This window comes from Oncorhynchus clarkii, unplaced genomic scaffold (genome assembly GCF_045791955.1).
Source record: "Oncorhynchus clarkii lewisi isolate Uvic-CL-2024 unplaced genomic scaffold, UVic_Ocla_1.0 unplaced_contig_2464_pilon_pilon, whole genome shotgun sequence".
Classification (NCBI taxonomy): domain Eukaryota; kingdom Metazoa; phylum Chordata; class Actinopteri; order Salmoniformes; family Salmonidae; genus Oncorhynchus; species Oncorhynchus clarkii.
The window spans coordinates 8,921-28,060 of NW_027261083.1; the positions used below are offsets into that span (position 1 = coordinate 8,921).

At 41.5% G+C, this 19,140-nt stretch overlaps 1 protein-coding gene across 1 annotated transcript in view; it reads right to left on the minus strand.

The window, feature by feature from the left end:
• Positions 1-2,673: 2,673 nt before the first annotated feature.
• LOC139404699 (netrin-G1-like) overlaps positions 2,674-19,140 on the minus strand; it is a gene marked incomplete at its 3' end in the record, with an annotated part of 148,207 nt that continues 131,740 nt past the window's right edge. Inside the window, exons 5-10 of the mRNA XM_071147312.1 lie at positions 16,890-16,916; positions 10,267-10,311; positions 8,589-8,645; positions 6,457-6,624; positions 3,473-3,607; positions 2,674-2,739 (exon numbers count right to left, since the gene is read on the minus strand). Coding sequence (XP_071003413.1) covers positions 2,674-2,739; positions 3,473-3,607; positions 6,457-6,624; positions 8,589-8,645; positions 10,267-10,311; positions 16,890-16,916 — 498 coding nt within the window. The remainder of the gene's footprint in view (positions 2,740-3,472; positions 3,608-6,456; positions 6,625-8,588; positions 8,646-10,266; positions 10,312-16,889; positions 16,917-19,140) is intronic.

The window sequence follows — 19,140 nt, forward strand, 5'->3', positions numbered from 1 at the left end:
AACAGAGATTTATAGGGTTTACTTTTGATATGAGGGATAATATTTAGAGAAGGAAACCAATGAGCTAGGTGTGCCTCTGTGGGAACGGGCTCTATTTGGCCAGAGATTAGAGTTTTAATTGCATGCTCCAGTCTGCATACAGATTGAGACTGTCCTATTCATGTACAATTGAGTGATATCTGAGGAGAGCCAGGTATAGCCAGGTATAGACCTACATTGGACCTATAATGTTGGTAAGACTACATTATAATGGGTAATGTAGTTAGATAATGATCTACATCAAGCTTTTACAGCATTTAAATTGTATAGCTATGTTAAACATACTCAACAAAGTGTACCCCTACTGCATAGTCACTTTACCCCTATTTACAGTACCAGTCAAAAGTTTGGACACACCAACTAATTTTTTACTATGTTCTACATTGTAGAATAATAGTGAAGACATCAAAACTATGAAATAGCACATATGGAATCATGTTGTAACCAAAAAAGTGTTAAACAAATCAAAATATATTTGAGATTTTAAATTCTTCAAAGTACCCTTTGCCTTGATAACAGCTTTGTACACTCTTGGCATTCTCTCCAGCTTCACGAGGAATGCTTTTCCAACAGTCTAGAAGGAGTTCCCACATATGCTGAGCACTTGTTGGCTGCTTTTCCTTCACTCTGCAGTCCAACTCATCTCAAAACATCTCAATTGGGTGATTGTGAAGGCCAGGTCATCTGATGCAGCACTCCATCACCTGGATGTGTGTTTTTGGTCATTGTCCTGTTGAAAAACAAACAATAGTCCCACTAAGCACAAACCAGATGGGATGGCGTTTCGCTGCAGAACGCTGTGGTAGCCATGCTGGTAAAATGCGCATTGAATTCTAAATAAATCACGATAGCGTCACTAGCAAAGCGTCTCACAAAGACATGCGGTTGGAACCAAATATCTCAAATTTGGACTCGTCAGACCAATGGACAGATTTCCACTGGTTTAATGTCCATTGCTCGTGTTTCTTGGCCCAAGCAAGTCTCTTCTTCTTATTGGTGTCCTTTAGTAGTGGTTTCTTTGCAGCAATTCGACCATGACGGCCTGATTCGCACAGTTCCCTCTGAACAGTTGATGTTGAGATGTGTCTGTTACTCGAACTCTGTGAAGCATTTATTTGGGTTGCAATCTGAGGTGCAGTTAACTCTAATTATTTTATCCTCTGCAGCAGAGGTAACTCCGGGTCTTCCTTTCCTGTGGCGGTCCTCATAATAGCCAGTTTCATTACCTGTTAATTGAAATGCATTCCAGGTGACTACCTCATGAAGCTGGTTGAGAGAATGCCAAGAGTGTGCAAACTGTCATCAATACAAAGGGTGGCTACTTTGAAGAATCTCAAATATAAAATGTATTTGATTTGTTTAACACTTTTTTGGTTACTACATGATTCCATATGTGTTATTTCATAGTTTTGATGTCTTCACTATTATGCTACAATGTAGAAAATAAAGAAAAAGTCAAATAAACAAAAAACCTGGAATGAGTAGGTGTGTCCAAACTTGGCTGGTATTGTACATGTACAAATTACCTAGACTAACTGTACCCCCCCCACACATTGAATCTGTACCGGTATCCCCTGTACATAGCCTCGTTATTGTTATTTTATTGCGTTACTTTTTATTTTATACTTTACTTTAGTTTATTTAGTAAATATTTTCTTAACTCTATTTCTTGAATTGCGTTGTTGGTTAAGGGCTTGTAAGTAAGAATTTCACAGTAAGGTCCTGTTGTATTCGGCGCATGTGAGAAATAATAAATGTATTTGATTTTGATATAACAATTATACATCTCTCCGTTGTTTGTTCATTGCCATGCATGACTGCTCATGTACAGCGTCAAAGACAGTTATCAGAGATATTTCTTCACACTAGCTGTGTATAATTATTGTGTGTAGGCCTAAACCAGTGATGTGTGTCTAGCTTGCGTGCTTTACTGGGTAGAGACAAAGAGCATTCTCACTAAGACAATTCTCAGCAATGTAATGCAAGTAATACATGTACTCTACCAAAGTTGCTTGTCTATATCTCCCCGTCTCCTCTCGCTCTGTTAATTCCTCTTCTCCATTCCATGCCGACCCGCGCTCAAACCTCCCGTCATGCATGTGTGAACGTGGAGTCATGATGGTGCGAATGCTGCCAGTCATTCTAATAAACTGTATTCATTAACAGTCTGTCTCCACGTGCATCCATGTGTACACAGATTACATCAGTCTAATCCACTCTGACCTCAGAGTGCATCTTCTACTTATCCATCTCCTTTCATCCATTTACACATGGATTGAACCTCACATTTGATATTCAATAAGTGGATAACAATTCGGATCCGTTTAACAATGGAATAATACACGTATCACAGTTGTACATAGCCAAAGCGCCTGTGTTAATTCAATTCAAATAGTGTTAAATTAAACACTCAAAAAGTGTCTGCCCCAGATGAAGTTAGCTACCGTGGTTTCCCTGCCCAATCAGCATGAAGACTGATTTTTGCTCTGGGCAACAAAGGACAGAAGATATGCGGTACTGCGCCTAGCAAGCGCTGTTGAAAAGGTATTCTGCTGGTTATGGTGAAAAAGATCTGCACCAAGCTGGAAGCCATCCACAGGCGAGCAGTGATCTGGCCAATTACTGTCAACTCACCATCTTGAGGACGTTCCAGGTCAGGAGTTGAACCGACCAGTGAGAGGTTGCCCTGGCTGATGACGCCTGTGGATCAGCAATCCCACATCGATTGTATCAGGTACTCTATATTAGTAGAATAGTACAGTAGACTGACCTGTTCAATGCCTTCTCTACTTTTGCCTCTGAATGGAAACTATTGGGACAACATACTGGAATTTGAGCGATAAACAGCATTTTGAACAGTGCAAAAGCTCACCTCTGGCATTGGCCATCATCATCTGGACATGAGCATTAAACAGACAGTTATGGTGGAGAGAGGGAAAGGGCTGCTCAAACAGCTCCCCAGCCAGTCAATATTAGCTCAGCTGTTGTACGTTTCAGCTCTTTGACGCCACTGAATGACTAAATACGAAGCATCCAAAATGCAAAGCGTGGTTGCTTCCCTGACGGACTCAGCGACATCTACCAGTAGAAGCTGAGAGAAAATGGTTTGAGTCTAAATCGCTGCAATTATAGGCTCATAACCTTGAGTCTTAAATCATTGAAAAATGGCTAATTTCTGGTTAGTCAACGTTAGTCAGGGTTAAATCCATAGGCCTACTCCCCGCAAGAGTGAGGACATTCAAAGCTGCACATGCCTGCATAATCAAGCAGTGGCAGCGAAAAAGTAGAAAGTAGAGAGTAAGATAAGATGGTAAGAGGGAGAAAAAGGGGGAGAGATAGAATAGATTGAGGTAGAGATACAGTAGAGAGATAGCGAAAGGTACACGTCGGGGTTCGGGCAAAGTTACAAGAGTAGGGGTATGGTTCTACTTACATTTGCAGCCATTGTCCCACAAATATCCCGGCAGACAATCTCGACACTTAGCCCCTGTAGTTCCCTCCTTACATTTACAAAATCCTGTGCCATTACAGCGAACACTGTCTGAGCCATAGGGATTACAACTACAGTCTGTAGAAACAAGACACACAAACACACACATGCTGGAAAACAAGGTGGTGCTTTGGCTTCTTACAGCAGCTACAACCTTTTACCGCCATAGGCAGGCTCATTGAGAAACATTTCTAAGCCACATATTACTTAGCTATCACTTACAGAAGAAATGCTACCATTTCAAAAGTAATGAGGTGAAATGAAGATAAAGAGTGATTGAAGGAAATGAGACATTAAGCACTGTATGGATCATTTGAGGTGATTCATTATTTTCTAGAACATTTTATGCATTTTAACAAGTCACATTTACGTATATTGAAATAAGCAAAACCTTATTTACCTAAATATGGTAGCCATATTAGAAAAATGACACGACAAGAAGATGACACATTTTCTGACATGAAAGTTAGAGGGAAACATGACAAAAGAGGAGGTGAGACAGAGACAGTGGAGACATACAAAGAGATGTCATAGGAATTACATGAGAAATGGACAAGAAAGGATTTACATAGCTTGGACTTGTCCAGTATGATTCAGCGAATGTTTGAAATGTGACGAAAGTGGGACGGTAACATTGAAATGGGCATTGTTGTACTGTAATACATGTTGTCTCCAGACATTTCAAATTATTCCAAAACTAAAAAATTCCAATTAGTAATTTGGCCCACACTTAGATTTAATGGGAAACTGATTAACTACAGGGCAAATACGTTTACTGTAAACTGCTTATTTGACTAATACTATAAGTGGATATTGTCTGGGTAGAATAATGTGTGAACAAAACAACCACACCAAAAATAGCCATATCTTTACCATTATCAACAGCTAAAGCTCTTTCCAAATCCCGCTTGTGAACATAGAAGCCTTACAGGGCTCTCCTCTTTCCCATCTGTATGGTAACCTTATAGCTCTGCAGCATTTGTAAGATATATATGAGTACTGGTTTGACTGTGACTGCGTCTATTGACGTGCTATGAAGGGTAAGGGTAAAGGTTTATACACAGGGCAAGACCGCACTGACTCTGGGTCCGTCCGAAATGGCACTATATTCCCTATCGGGGTGACATTAAAAGTAGTGCACTATATAGGAATAGGGTGCCATTTGAGACACACTATAAAGGCTACTGATGGAATTGCATTGCTATTCCTGGGCAGGGTTGGGCCTAGCACTTCTACAGTGACATATGCAGTAGTTGCCATTGCAGTCATGCTTATCTGTCGTGCTCCGACACCTCTGGGTTTACGCGTGGAGTGTGCGAGTTCATTAGACTCTCCTTCAGGCTGGAAGAGACACCTGGATACGGGGTGGATATAATATTTTCAGTTTTCCAGAGCCAGATCAGAACGTCAGAGGGCGAGGGACAACAGATGTTTATTGGGTGCTATGTGCATGTGTAAGGTGCAGAGTCACTACACACTACACAGATGGAAAGGCATAGTGGAACGTATGGTAAAACCTTTCTATGTAGACTATCTATATATACTTTCATATACTTTTTATAGGGTCCGGTGTTTTGCACAGTCATGTGACATGCCTGGATTCTAACCTTTAATTTAAAGCTTACACTGCCGCCTTTTCTTTTCCCTTCAGATGGTTAAGCACCATCCTCAGACAACTGATTTCATTTTTGGTGGAATTCTTATTCCTGCATAAGGCTTAAAATACAGGATACTGTCACATGACTGCGCAAAACACAGGGACCTACTTATAGAATGTGCATGAAGTTAAACATGTTTAGAACAGATTCCTACGTGTTTCTGGTTATTTGTGAAACATACACTGTTTATACAAAAGTATGTGGACACTCCTTCAAATGAGTGATCTGGGTTTAGTGGATGCCAGGAGAACGCTACCTGTCCCAATGCATAGTGCCGACTGTAATGTTTGGTGGAGGAGGAATAATGGTCTGGGGCTGTTTTTCATGGTTTGGGCATGGCCCCTTAGTTCCAGTGAAGGGAAATCGTAATGCTACAGCATACATGACATTCTAGATGATTCTGTGCTTCCAACTTTGTAGCAACAGTTTGGGGAAGGCCCTTTCCTGTTCCAGCATGACAATGCCCCTGTGCACAATGTGAGGTGCATACAGAAATGTTGAGATCGGTGTGGAAGAACTTGACTTGCCTGCACGGTCCTGACCTCAACCCCATCGAACACCTTTGGGATGAATAGGAATGCCGATTGCGAGCCAGGTCTAATCACCCAACATCAGTGCCCGACCTCACTAATGCTCTTGTGGCTGAATGGAAGCAAGTCCCCGCAGCAGTGTTCCAACATCTAGTGGAAAGCCTTCCCAGAAGAGTGGAGGCTGCTTTAGCAGCAAAGGTGGGACCAACTCCATATTAATGCCCATGAATTTGGAATGAGATGTTTGATAAGCAGGTGTCCACATACTTTTGGTCATGTAGTGTACATAACCAGCATTTGGAATAATTGTTTATTTTAAAAGAACGTAAATAAAAAACCTCACGACATAGACAGCATCAAAAACATCCTGAGTATCAACATCTAATCTGGTAAAATGTATATCAGTTTAGAAAAAGTACAGTATGTCCATAGCAGTACACATTTAGAAGTAATACTCTTTAATGTAAAATCTTGTGATTGTGATGACTAACAGTTTGTTTAATACATAAGCCCTGTGGAGAAGGAAGCGAGTCATATGGACAGAAGCAAGTGAGGAACGACAGGACCCAGACAGCAACAGGAAAAGAGACAGTGAAAAACATGAGGCAGAAGTTTGGAGGTTTGACGCACTAAGGTGACATGTGAAAGGTGAAGGATGAGGTGAAGGTCACGTGGTGTAAACGGGGGTCAGCTGGTATAAGCAGTGCTGATGATGACAGACAGTGGTGAGGGAACTGACCTATGCACACATTCTCATCTTCCAGCTCCGCAGAAGCATTTCGGAAGTAGCCCTGCTTGCAATCCTGGCAGTGCTGGCCCCTAGTGTTGTGTTTACAGCTCACGCAAATGACAGAGTTTAGCAGCTCGATGTAGCTGCAGCGGTTGGAGTGTCCGAAGCATTCGCAGTCTTGCAAAGAAGGAAGGGTGGAGAGAGACCAAGGGGCCATGTTGATGTGGGGGTTGGGTTGTGTTGCGCGGGGGCATGTGCTACGGCGGGCGGCGGTGGTACTAGTAGCAAGGTAGTGCGAGGAGGCACCATCACATGCGAGGTTAGGATGGAGAGATGGGGGTTGAGATTGAGACAATGTTAGGTTAGGAGGAGGTGGAAAGGGCTACTGTATGACAGGTCTGGCATGGACGGATGCAGCCAGTGGTGTGAGACATCAGTTCACCCTGGGGCTATGAGAAAGCACGTTGTTAGAGGGAGAGAGTAAGAGATGTTCGCTTCAAGCACACCACAATGGAAAGGATGAGGAGGATTCTGATTCTGGAATGGCACAAAATCTGGGTTTCATGGGAACGAGGCCACACAGTACAAGACAGGTCAAACGAGATAAGTTGAGTTGGAATGTAATTTTCAACCTGGGCAAGGCATAGGTGTGTAACGCCACACTGTATGAAATTTACATCTCAATTAGTTCAGGCTTCATTTATCCTACTGTGTGTTTAATTTCAGATTAGGAGGAGGAGAGGAGCAGGAACCTTTGTAGCAGTAGTGCAATCCACAGGCCATTGTTATTACGTTCACACAGAACTGTAATCCTAAACCACAGAGCATGCAACTATGACTTTTAAAGAAAAACATGAATGGAAATACACCACTGTCCTTTCTACAGAGAACCAAATGGAAGAGGAAGAGTTGCTACATGTCCCAGCAACCACTCCGCCACCTGACACCCCTCCCAGCCAATAAATACATTGCAACAAAAAAGCACTTTGCATGAGAAGCAGGTGAATGTATGCAGAGATGTGACAAGGGGAGCATGTTGTTGGGTGATGTGTAGTGTGTTGTGTAGTATTAGCTCCCAGATTAAGAGTCAGGCCCTGTACCTACTGCTTAGTCACACAACGTCAGGCGGGCATGCCAATCAAAGACGGTCACATCCCAGTGGAGACTTGTGTGTGACACCTGGCCGGCCCAGATCATCCTTGGAGTTGGGTTCAATCTGTCTTGTGGAGCGACTGCTGACACCAACTTTCACGGTGGGTCAGATGGGTTACTTAAGCCTTTGCAGACAGGCAGCTGGACACACAGCCCTCTCTGAGCTACAGGCAGCTGGACACACAGCCCTCTCTGAGCTACAGGAAGCTGGACACACAGCCCTCTCTGAGCTACAGGCAGCTGGACACACAGCCCTCTCTGAGCTACAGGCAGCTGGACACACAGCCCTCTCTGAGCTACAGGCAGCTGGACACACAGCCCTCTCTGAGCTACAGGCAGCTGGACACACAGCCCTCTCTGAGCAACAGGCAGCTGGACACACAGCCCTCTCTGAGCTACAGGCAGCTGGACACACAGCCCTCTCTGAGCTACAGGCAGCTGGACACACAGCCCTCTCTGAGCTACAGGCAGCTGGACACACAGCCCTCTCTGAGCTACAGGCAGCTGGACACACAGCCCTCTCTGAGCTACAGGCAGCTGGACACACAGCCCTCTCTGAGCCACAGGCAGCTGGACACACAGCCCTCTCTGAGCTACAGGGGCTTTGGGGAGGGATTGTGATTATTAAGTTCTGGATTGAGGTCAAGTCTTTCCGTCGGTCACCACAAAAGGCATAGAGCCTTGGAAATGAAAGACTGCGGCCTAGCAGGTTTATTCAACTCTATTCAAGAAAAATAATAATGTTCTGGTCTATTTGCTAACAAGTAGCACAGTTAAGCAAACTCCACCCTTTATGGATACAGAGTGCACATTGGTCATAGTTCATGGGGATAGTTGTGGATTAGTACTACATGGTACTACAGGGGTAGGGTTGGGTTAAGTAGCTAAAGTAGCACATACACTGGTCATTCTAGATTCATACAGTGGGGACATGGCTTTGGACAACTGCTGACACAGAGGGGCACTGTATGAATCTGAGAATCTCCTACCTCGCTTGCTGTTTGCAACTTGAACTGAAGGGACAGTTGACAAAGCAACTTGAGGAGCTACTAGACAACAAACAGATTAAAAAGAAGAAAAACAAAACAAATAAATAAACAGAAGCATGATATAGTTTGTTGAAACATGAAATAATAGAATGTTCAGAAGGGTTAAAGAAAGGAGAATCATACACATTCCTACTTTTTCACTATAGCACAAAAAAGTTTGAAATGAACATCCAGTGAAGTCTGGCATGAATTATTAAATGAACAATGAGAGAGGTGATCCTATATATTTAGTGTTATATTCTGAGACAGCAAATATTAGAGGAATTAATACCACCACAATGTCTTCACTATCATTGCACTGTAAGAAGAAGAAGTTCTAGAATAACATTCTAGTGCTGGGGCGTTAAGTGTGGTTGCCCTGACAGTTACAGATGCAGTCTGTTGAATCATGTTGCATGGAATCTGCTCAAGTTTACCATTTGGAAGAGACAAGAGGTAAAATAAGTTATCAGTCATATATTAGTATCCAAACCGTGTGAGAGAGAGTCCAACAACACCATGCTATTGTCGTCACAATGTAGATGAACAGCAGTGTTCTGTTCTGGTATTATATTCTCTTGACGGACACACACCACACATCCTCTAGGAAAGCCCAGTGGGATAATTTCCCATAGGTCTGTTCATCGAGGCATTCGGTCGAGGCTCACTGGCGCGGCACACAACAATCCCACTGCTGCCCGCATCTCTTCTCCATCAGATAACAAGCAAACAAACTGGAGGTGAAGTAATGGTCAACCCTGACTGAGCCCCTCTCACATGCTCTCCCATGTTCTCGCCTGAGATAAACCTATGACAGAAACACTATACCTTCTATATCAGGGATACTCAACTCTGACCCTACGAGTTCTGGAGCCTGCTGGTTTTCTGTTCTACCTGATAATTAATTGCACACACCTGGTGTCCCAGGTCTAAATCAGTCCCCGATTAGAGGGGAACGATAAAAAAATGCAGTGAAACTGGCTTTGAGGTCCAGAGTTGAGTTTGAGGGCTCTACATCTTTACATTTGCTTGGCTAGTGCTCTGTATGGAAATACATGGGCAGTTTGTTTGCAAAACGGTCGCCACAGCCACAGCCACAGCACATCAGCACAATGGATCAACTTGAGATTGCCTGAAATCAATCTACATAAACCGCTCTGTGAAATCGCCCTATTTTCTTCCGCCGAGCTCAGATAGGATTCTAGAATCCCTAGAAGCGCCACGCCTAATTAAAACAAAGGGGATAATCTAAGGATATTGAAATGGAATGGAAGAGAGAGAGAGAGAGAGAGAGAAAGACAGAATGCCTATCGTCATCCTGCTCCTGTGGAGAGAATCCGCATCTTGGGGCTCAAGAAGAGGAGGGGAGGAGAGGCGGATATTGTAACAGCATGTTGCAGCTAATGCAAGTGTCTGCCGACTACGCCAGGAATCAAACTTGCCCATTTCAAAGGTGCCTTTTTTTCAAGTTTACAAAATCTAAATCACTAAGGGTTTTGACACAGATTAACAGAAAAAGCTCCCTCCTGGTGGATCTGGTTTCAACTGTCACAGCTAGTACAGTCACTGTTTAACTACTGTATATATGAGGTAGATCTGTGAAGAGATATGTTTAATCTTATATGGAGGTATAGCCTACCTTGGTTTCGGTTAGCAACACCTAGGGATGAGACATTCTGCCGAACTGCATGCAATTGGGAGAAACCATAAATGATTAGGTGCACTGGCTATAGTGGACATCAGATGCACTAACAGTAGAGGTTCTGCTAAGAGTTGACTGGTGGGACATATGTAGACAACTAGACATACATCTTCGGCATGGCTTTACTCAGAACATCTCATAACAACAGAATGACCGTCAAGCCTATACGGGGACAAGCAGTAGTTGCATCCCAACACCAGATGTTGTCCCAGGGACATTGTATGTAATTGTGTAGTTTCATGGCTCACTTGAGTGTGTGCATTGATGGCAATGATGAATAAACATAACATAAAAAAAAACAAAAAACAACAACTTGAGATTCTCTCTGATATGTAGTGGGATCATAACTTATGCAAACATGGAGGCTGGCTTAATAATGTACACTCTTAGAAAAAAGGGTTCTAAAAGGTTCTTTGAGGAGGAATAGGGTTCTGCCAGGAACCGTTTTCATCGGAAGAACACTTTTTTTTGAAGACATTGGTTCTTTGTAAGGCAACGAGTTCTACCTAGAACCTTTTTTATCTGATTACCTGTTTTTGGAAGAAAGGGTTCTTCGGTGGTTGTTTGGAGGGCCAGAAGGGAACCCTTCTGAATCTGAATAAGCTTTTTTATTGTATTTTGTGGTACTATTAAATAGTGCCTCAGCTTGTGTGTTTATCTCAGTTTAAACTTTAACATCAGGAGTTTGAGCAACCTGATAAGATTTCAAAGATAGGGGTGAGAATATTTGTGCATGTATCTGGTTTTCCCATAATAATTTTACATATACTGTATAGTCTCATCAGAAAGTATTCATACCCCTTGACTTATTCCAGATTTTGTTTGTTGTGTCTGTTTTAAAAATGGATTAAATATTTTTTTCTCTCACTCATCTACACACAATACCCCATAATGACAAAGTGAAAATATGTTTTCGGACATTTTTGCAAATATATTGAAAATAAAATACAGAAATATCTAATTTAAGTATTGACACCCTTAAGTCAATACATGTTAGAATCACCTTTGGAGGCGATTACAGCTCTGCGTCTTTCTGGGTAAGCTTTGCACACCTGGATTGTACAATATGTGCACATTATTCTACTTACAATTCTTCAAGCTCTGTCAAGTTGGTTGTTGATCATTTCTGAACAGCCATTTTCAAGTCTTGCTAGATTTTCAAGACGATTTAATTAAGAAAAAACTGTTACTAGGCCACTCAGGAATATTCAATGTCGTCTTGGTAAGCAACTCCAGTGTATATTTGGCCTTGTGTTTAGGTTAATGTCCTGTTGAAAGGTGAATGTCTCCCAGTGTCTTTTGGAAAGCAGACTGAACCAAGTTTTCTTCTAGGATTTTGCCTGTGCTTAGCTCTATTCTATATCTTAAAAGACTCCCTAGTCGTTGCCAATGGCAAGCATACCCATAACATGATGATGAAAATATGAAGAGTGGTCCTCAGTGATGTGTTGTTGGACTTGCCCTAAAAATAACACGTTGTATTCAGGACATAAAGTTAATTTCTTTGCCACATTTTTTTCAGTTTTACTTTAGTGCCTTGTTGCAAACAGGATGCATATTTTTGAATATTTTAATTCTGTACAGGCTTCTTTCTTTTCACTCTGTCATTTAGGTTAGTATTGTGGAATAACAACAATTTTGTTGATCCATCCTCAGTTGTCTCTTATCACGGCCATTACATTTCTTTTTAATTTAACTAGGCAAGTCAGTTAAGAACAAATTCTTATTTACAATGATGGCCTACCGGGGAACAGTGGGTTAACTGCTTTGTTCAGGGGCAGAACGACAGATTTTTACCTTTCGGTTACTGGCCGACGCTTTAACCAGTAGGCTACCTGCCGCCCCCTTCTTTCCGAGGCTTTGGAAAACCTCCCTGGTCTTTGTGGTTGAAAATGTGTTTGAAATTCACTGTTCTACCGAGATACTTTATAGATAATCACGTGTGGGGTACAGAGATGAGGTAGTCATTCAAAAATAATGTTAAACACTATTATTGTACACAGAGTGAGTCTATATAACTTATTATGTGACTTGTTAAACACATTTTTACTCCTGAACTTATTTAGGCATGCCATAACAAAAGGGTTGAATACTTATTAACACAAGACATTTCAGCGTTTCATATTTAATTAATACTACTAATACTACACTTTCACATTATGGAGTATTGTGTGTAGGCCAGGCTGTAACACAACAAAATGTGGAAAAAGTCAAAGAGTGTGAATACTTTCTGAAGGCACTGTTATTTTTACCCACACAGCAAATTGGCCAGGTTTACCTAGTGTTGATTATTCATTGTAACATTTCTAGTGTTGATTCAGGAGTTAAATTATTGTAAACTAACTATCCAGTGAAAATCTCACTTTTAAAAGTGAATATTCTGTTAACTCATACTCAAATAATGTTGTTGACTCATCCTAACTTATCCTATACTTATTAAGCTTAAACTGAAGATAAAACACTTCAAAAACCCCACCTCAAACTTGTATCTCAAACAGACCGCTTAAAAAATGCTTGCTATTTCGTCATAGAGGATGAGCTTGCCAATCAGCGGTCTACTGGCATTTAAATTTTGAATGACCGGTATACACCCAGACCATTCTGTTGTTGGGGTACGCCCACACCATTCCAACAAAAAAAAGCTGCCTTTAACATTGTTAATTAACATTTTCTGGAAGGAAAACTATTTAACTCACATTGTAATTAATTATAGGTCATATTTCATAGAAATCTGAAAATACTGGACAGTTACTTTAACGCTCAGTGGTGTAAAATAACCTCAGTGCTGGTGTTAATAACCAGAGTTGAGTGTGATTGTGTGTCATTTTTACTGTGTAGAGAAAAAACACTCAAAACTATGCCCATGATTATCACATTTCCCAGCTTGCTCCGTTTGAAGATGGATTTTCAGAATTGTTCATTTCAATATCGGTATTTTTTAATGTACATTGATTGGTTTATTAATCTTATACTACACAAATATAAATAAAAACATCCTTAACTAAGTAGTTGGACTTATTGCACCCACTACTGAGATGGTTGTTCCCGTTTACTCCTGTAAAGCAGGAGTTTCCTAACACCACTGTGTTATGGTATAACTAGGCACTCAAAGAAAGATATTATGATATATATATATTGTCATAAAGAGTAAAATTCATAAGGCTAATAAGGCTGATGGAACTGTTCAGAGATTGTTCTAGGAAGAACCCATCAAAGATAAAAAGGGTTATTGGTAGAACCACAGGGGATTTTATGTAGAACCCTACATCAAGGGTTCTAGGTAGAACCCTCTGCAAAGCGTTCTACCTATCACCAAAAAGGGTTCACCTATGGGGACAAACCAAAGAACCCTGTATGGTTCTACTTAGCACCTTTTTGTTCTAAGAGTGTATAGATAGAAAACTAAGTTGTCACAGGCATTTTGTTTAATTCATCAAATTGACTATTCAATCAATATCTAATTACAGTGTATTTCTGGTCGAGGAATAACGATTAATACATAATGTGGTGTGTCAGGGGTTGGAATGACTGATAGTTGTGGTGTACTGTAACCTAATTACATACAATTCTGTATTTCCATGACGGGGGAAATACTGGCGGTGTTTGGTGGTTGTGGTTGGTCGGTTGGTTAGGTGATGGAGTTGTCTTAAGTCAAGCAGAGACAGAAGGAAAGGCTAGTCGTTGTATTCTAGTATTTTAATCCCCCACGAAAGCATCACCAAGTCTCTATGTCGCAGTATCACTGACTTCAGTGTGATCATGTGATCAATGGCCGGTGATTAGTGTCCAATAGTGTCACAAGCAACTTAACTACTGTGCCATTGGATAGTGAGCATTACCGTGTGTTGTGTCTAATCGTTTGTAATACATTCAGTCTTGTTAAAGATATGGGTAATTCATGGGTTTGGGTATGCATGCACTCAGGCACACAGACATACAGTCAGTATATACTGTAGTGTTTGACTAATTGAGTTACTATCCAAACCCTCTCCATGACAGCTCCATAACTGATAAAGTACATAGTATGTCATGTCAGTCCTAAATAAATTGTTCAGCAATATTGGCCAGAATCCAATATTGGCCAGCAAGTTATTTATTGAAAGTATTTAGGGGTTTTGGATTGTTATCGGGAGAATATGTTCTGTTGAGATATTGATCAGTAACTGTGATGGGAAGTTCTGTTTCACAGGATAAGGAGAAAAAAAACAAACGAATGAAAGAACAGATAGAAAGCATGCACTGCTTCATTTTACATCGACCAAGGAATAATGTTTGTGAAATCCAGAAATCAAAGTGACAACACAAATACTTCCATCATTGGATAAAAAAATACAATAAATTGACATGTGGAGTATTTTCTTCTCATTGGCTTCATAATTAGAGGAATTTGATTAGAGAAATTAGAGCATTATGTGGATCCAATAAGTATCACATCTGTTCTTCTATTAGTTATTAGGGTGAGGGAGAATACAGGTAAGCCGTGCTTAATGAGAAGTGACGGATTATAATCAATGCTGCTGTCATAATGAAATGAAATCTCGCAGAGCCCAGAATCGTTTCTATTTTAATTTAAACTTTGCTTCAATGGCTGCATTAGGGCAAATCTGGCTGGCTTAATCAACTTGAAATAGAATTGAGAAAAAGTCAATAAAGAATTAAATTACCTTCAAACAACAATATGAAAAAGTGCAGTGTTTTCTGTTTGCTGTCCTCAAGGACATTTAGCTGTGTTCTGGTTGGTTCTTTTGTATTTGAGAGGACATAGCTACATACACACGATTTCAGTTTGGTTTACCCCAACTTCATCCTTGGTGTGTCTACACTACCACAGCTGGGTAGTGTTTCATGTTGTGGTAGTTATGGAGGTGCGTCTGCTTGTGTAAAGAAAGACAGACAGCATCTCGTGAGTGTTTCAATACCTACAGGCCTGGTCTGAATGAACCGTACAGACTTGGCCATCATCAGTCAGTCAGTGAGTGAGTCCTTTCTGTGAGTCCCACAGACAGACAGACAGACAGGCTGTAATACAGACACTCCCCACTAAGAGAGAGAGCAGCCGTTGGTGATGGTCTGACTAAGTGTGGGGTTGGGTTGGGGAGGAGCAAGCGAGGTGGTGACATGTGAGTGGTGCATGTACAGCATATACAGTATATATATATATATATATATATATATATATATATATATATATATATATATATGTGTATGGAGAACATGCATGCAGCATATGTAAAGAGCATTGGTCATGCACAGGCAGGAGACAACACTGAACACATTCAGCTCTCTAAGATTGGGGGTTTCAGGTAGAGGGAGGGAGGGGGTCCACTTGGTTCTATGCTAATTTCTGATATCAAATGTTTCAGAATATTCATGACAAACTGGTTATTGTTTGAATCAAATTATCGGTTTACGTTTACGTTAGTTTAACATCAGTTGTGGTTACTGTTGTGGTTTGAAGTTCATCGCCAACTAGCCAACTAGCCAATATGCTGATACCATTGTAAATTCTGATCATGGCTACGTCCCACTACTTATAAACAGCTTCCTTTCCTTGTCTCTTTCCCTTCATGAATGCTGACACATAAAATGATTGGGTAGGTCTGGTAGCCATATTGCTCTAACCTATATAGTCCTTTAGATATCTGCAGTCATGGAGATACAGCCAGGAATCAAAGAGAGGAAACCATTCAAGACTAATGGGATGCTGTCCATCTTAGCTGATTTGTGTATCTTGTTTTTTCCCCCATAGAGGGGGTGCTAGCTAGGGACTGCACCTCAGGAGAATTCCACATCAATCAATAAGTCGATTGATAGGTGGATTGATGTGGAATGGGCTGGGGCTCTGAATGCACTTTGGCTTGTTCAATACCTGTGTATGTCTGAAATGACACCCCCGATTCCCTACATAGTGCACACACTTTGACCAGGGCCCATAGATCTCGGGTCAAAAGTAGTGCACTGTAGAGGGAATAGGGTGCCATTTCAGACGCAGCCTTGGTGTGTGCGTCTCCTGTTATTCTCCTGAGGTGCAGTCCCAGCTGGCTGCTGTGGTAACACCAGACTACGTCTCTAGACGTCTCTCTCTGTGCTCCAGGGGCGACTGGCTGCAGCAGATAATATCCAGCGCTCATATTAAACTGACCTCGCTGACATTATTCCACCACTGAGATCCGGGCACTTTCATAAACTCTATATGCCATTTATGTATAATGCATAGGGGCAAAAACATGTTTTGTATGCATGCACAGGCGTATGGCTGCTATCTCGGCTTATCTTGTTGAAGGTGAATTAGTCCACCTCCACACTGAGCAATTCTAGACAATAAGGCAGAGAGCTATTGCTATTTCCTTTAGGGAGGAAAACAACAGGGAATTAGACTAACCCTGGCATAATGAACATTTCCAAACCAATTATGACTGATCCTTCACTTAATGAATAATGGAGGACCTAAATCAGAAATGAACATTTAAAACCAAGTGGACTTTAGGGAGGGATATGATAAGACATAGCAAAGCATCAAGCAGTTTCTGTGTTTTCTTTTCTGCTTTGAATTTACTTACTAACTGGACCAATGCTATTGGGGATACCTGCAAGACAAAGACAAAAAACAGTTGACATTGAGAGATTAGTCATGTACATTTCATTCTATTTTAACAAACTGTAAATTGCAGTTTAGGACATTGTTTGCATTCATTTAAAAACATCGAATGTAATCTTGTAAACAGCAGATAAATATGAGGAAATATTACCCCCACGCACGCACATACACTCACACAAGATAGCACGGAGACACACCAGACTAAATAAAAAACCAAAACTCCTGATTTTGGACAAACTTTATCCCAACAGTGTCTCGCTCTGTCGTTGAGCGTAGACATTAGTTGTATCATTATCCCAGTCTGTCGATACAACAGACCGACTGTCTGATGTGCCAGCTCCCTCTCTGAACAGATAACACAGTCAGACAGACACATCCCCATGGCGACCAGATCTTTCACACAGCAGACTATTTGCCCTGCATAGATCTCAGAGACTCACTGAGCTTTATAGACCAGCACGGTCCCAGGCTGACGAATGTGACTGACTGAGTCTTAAAAGTCCTCATAAATCCCACAGTAGTAGAGAATCAATTGGTGGTGGATATTTGGATCATGTAGATGTGATTCTTGTTATGATGAGGTATGCTGGGTTGTTGGTAACACGTAGATTTTGTGCGTTTCTCTAATTTGTCCGTTTGCACTATACTTCTCTCTGAGCGCCTCCCCCTATGAGGGCATTTGTCTGTCTGTCAGTGTCTGTCGGTAAACAAACAACGACAAACAAGCCGTAACAACAGGAAGCGGAGCCACGCTGCGCTCTGCAAATGGAGGAAATAAATAAATAAAGCCATAGATAAATAAATAAACAAGGTCTGTCTAGGTTCTCTCTCTCTCCCTGTGTCTCCATCGCACATCTTCCCCCAAACACTGAGGAGATATGGAGACATCTGTGATCTGTTGTCTTTTGTTTCTCCTTCATCAAATGGAGGCCTCTCAGTCGTTGAGTCAACAGCGCTTGGTGTGCCTGGAGGATTACCTCATCATTCTCCTTCTGTCTACAAAGGGGGTCTGCATAACATAATGTGTATGTGTATGTGTCTGCTAGTGTGTGGATGTGTTTTTGTGTGCCTGCATGTCCACACACGGGTGTGTGTGTGTGTGTGTTTGTGTGCAAGCAAGCAAGCTCTGGCCAGCCATAAGCCATCGATCCACCTCACATCATCTAATCTCTCTCTCTCTGATCCCGGCTCGACAGGCCTAGTTAGGAGCCAAATGTATGACTTATTGGCGAGGTGTGTGGGGAGTGGGGAGGCAGGAGGCAGACAGGTAGATGAACACAGAATTGTAGTAGACTCTGGAGGCAGACTACCTGAGAGGGAAAGGACGCCAACCAGAGAAGGGCACAGCAAATGCACACACTCGCACTCACACTCGCACGCACACTCGCACACACACTCGCACACACACTCGCACGCACACTCGCACGCACTCGCACGCGCACACACACACACACACACACACACACACACACACACACACACACACACACACACATTATGCAATCCCATTCAGTGAATCACAGCTGAAAAGAAATAATGCTGGCTTCCGATACTTCCTGATACTTCTTTCATAGAGAATAAAGAGAGGTTTCAAAGCCCAGTGTTAGCTCTAAATGTTTAGCCTATACAACAAGTATTGAAAGAAATGCAATATTCAAACTGTACAAAATATAAAATAAAATATGTTATTTTTATTGCATATAGGAATAACTGAGCCTAGGTGAATCGGGGAAGTAGGTATTAAAGAGTTTTGTCATGTTATGTTGCTAGTAGATGATAAAAATACAGATAGCCAGCTATCTAAGTGCACCGTCCCAAGCAAAAGGAATTGCCCCACTCACACGGCTCTAGCACGGAGTTTGGGGATGGAATAAGCTAGAAGGCAAGCTACAACTGGATTTGGGATGATGTGGGTCTTCACCGTCTTTTGTGGACAGAGGCTTCACTCCTGCTCATGTAGTGCTCCTATTTACATGTACAGTTGAAGTCGGAAGTTTACATTCACTTTGGTTGGAGTCCTTAAAACTCGTTTTTCAACCACTCCACAAATTTCTTGTTAACAAACTATAGTTTTGGCAAGTCGGTTAGGACATATACTTTGTACATGACACAAGTAATTTTTCCAACAATTGTTCACAGACAGATTATTTCACTTATAATTCACTGTATCACAATTCCAGTGGGTCAAAAGTTTACATACACTAAGTACACTG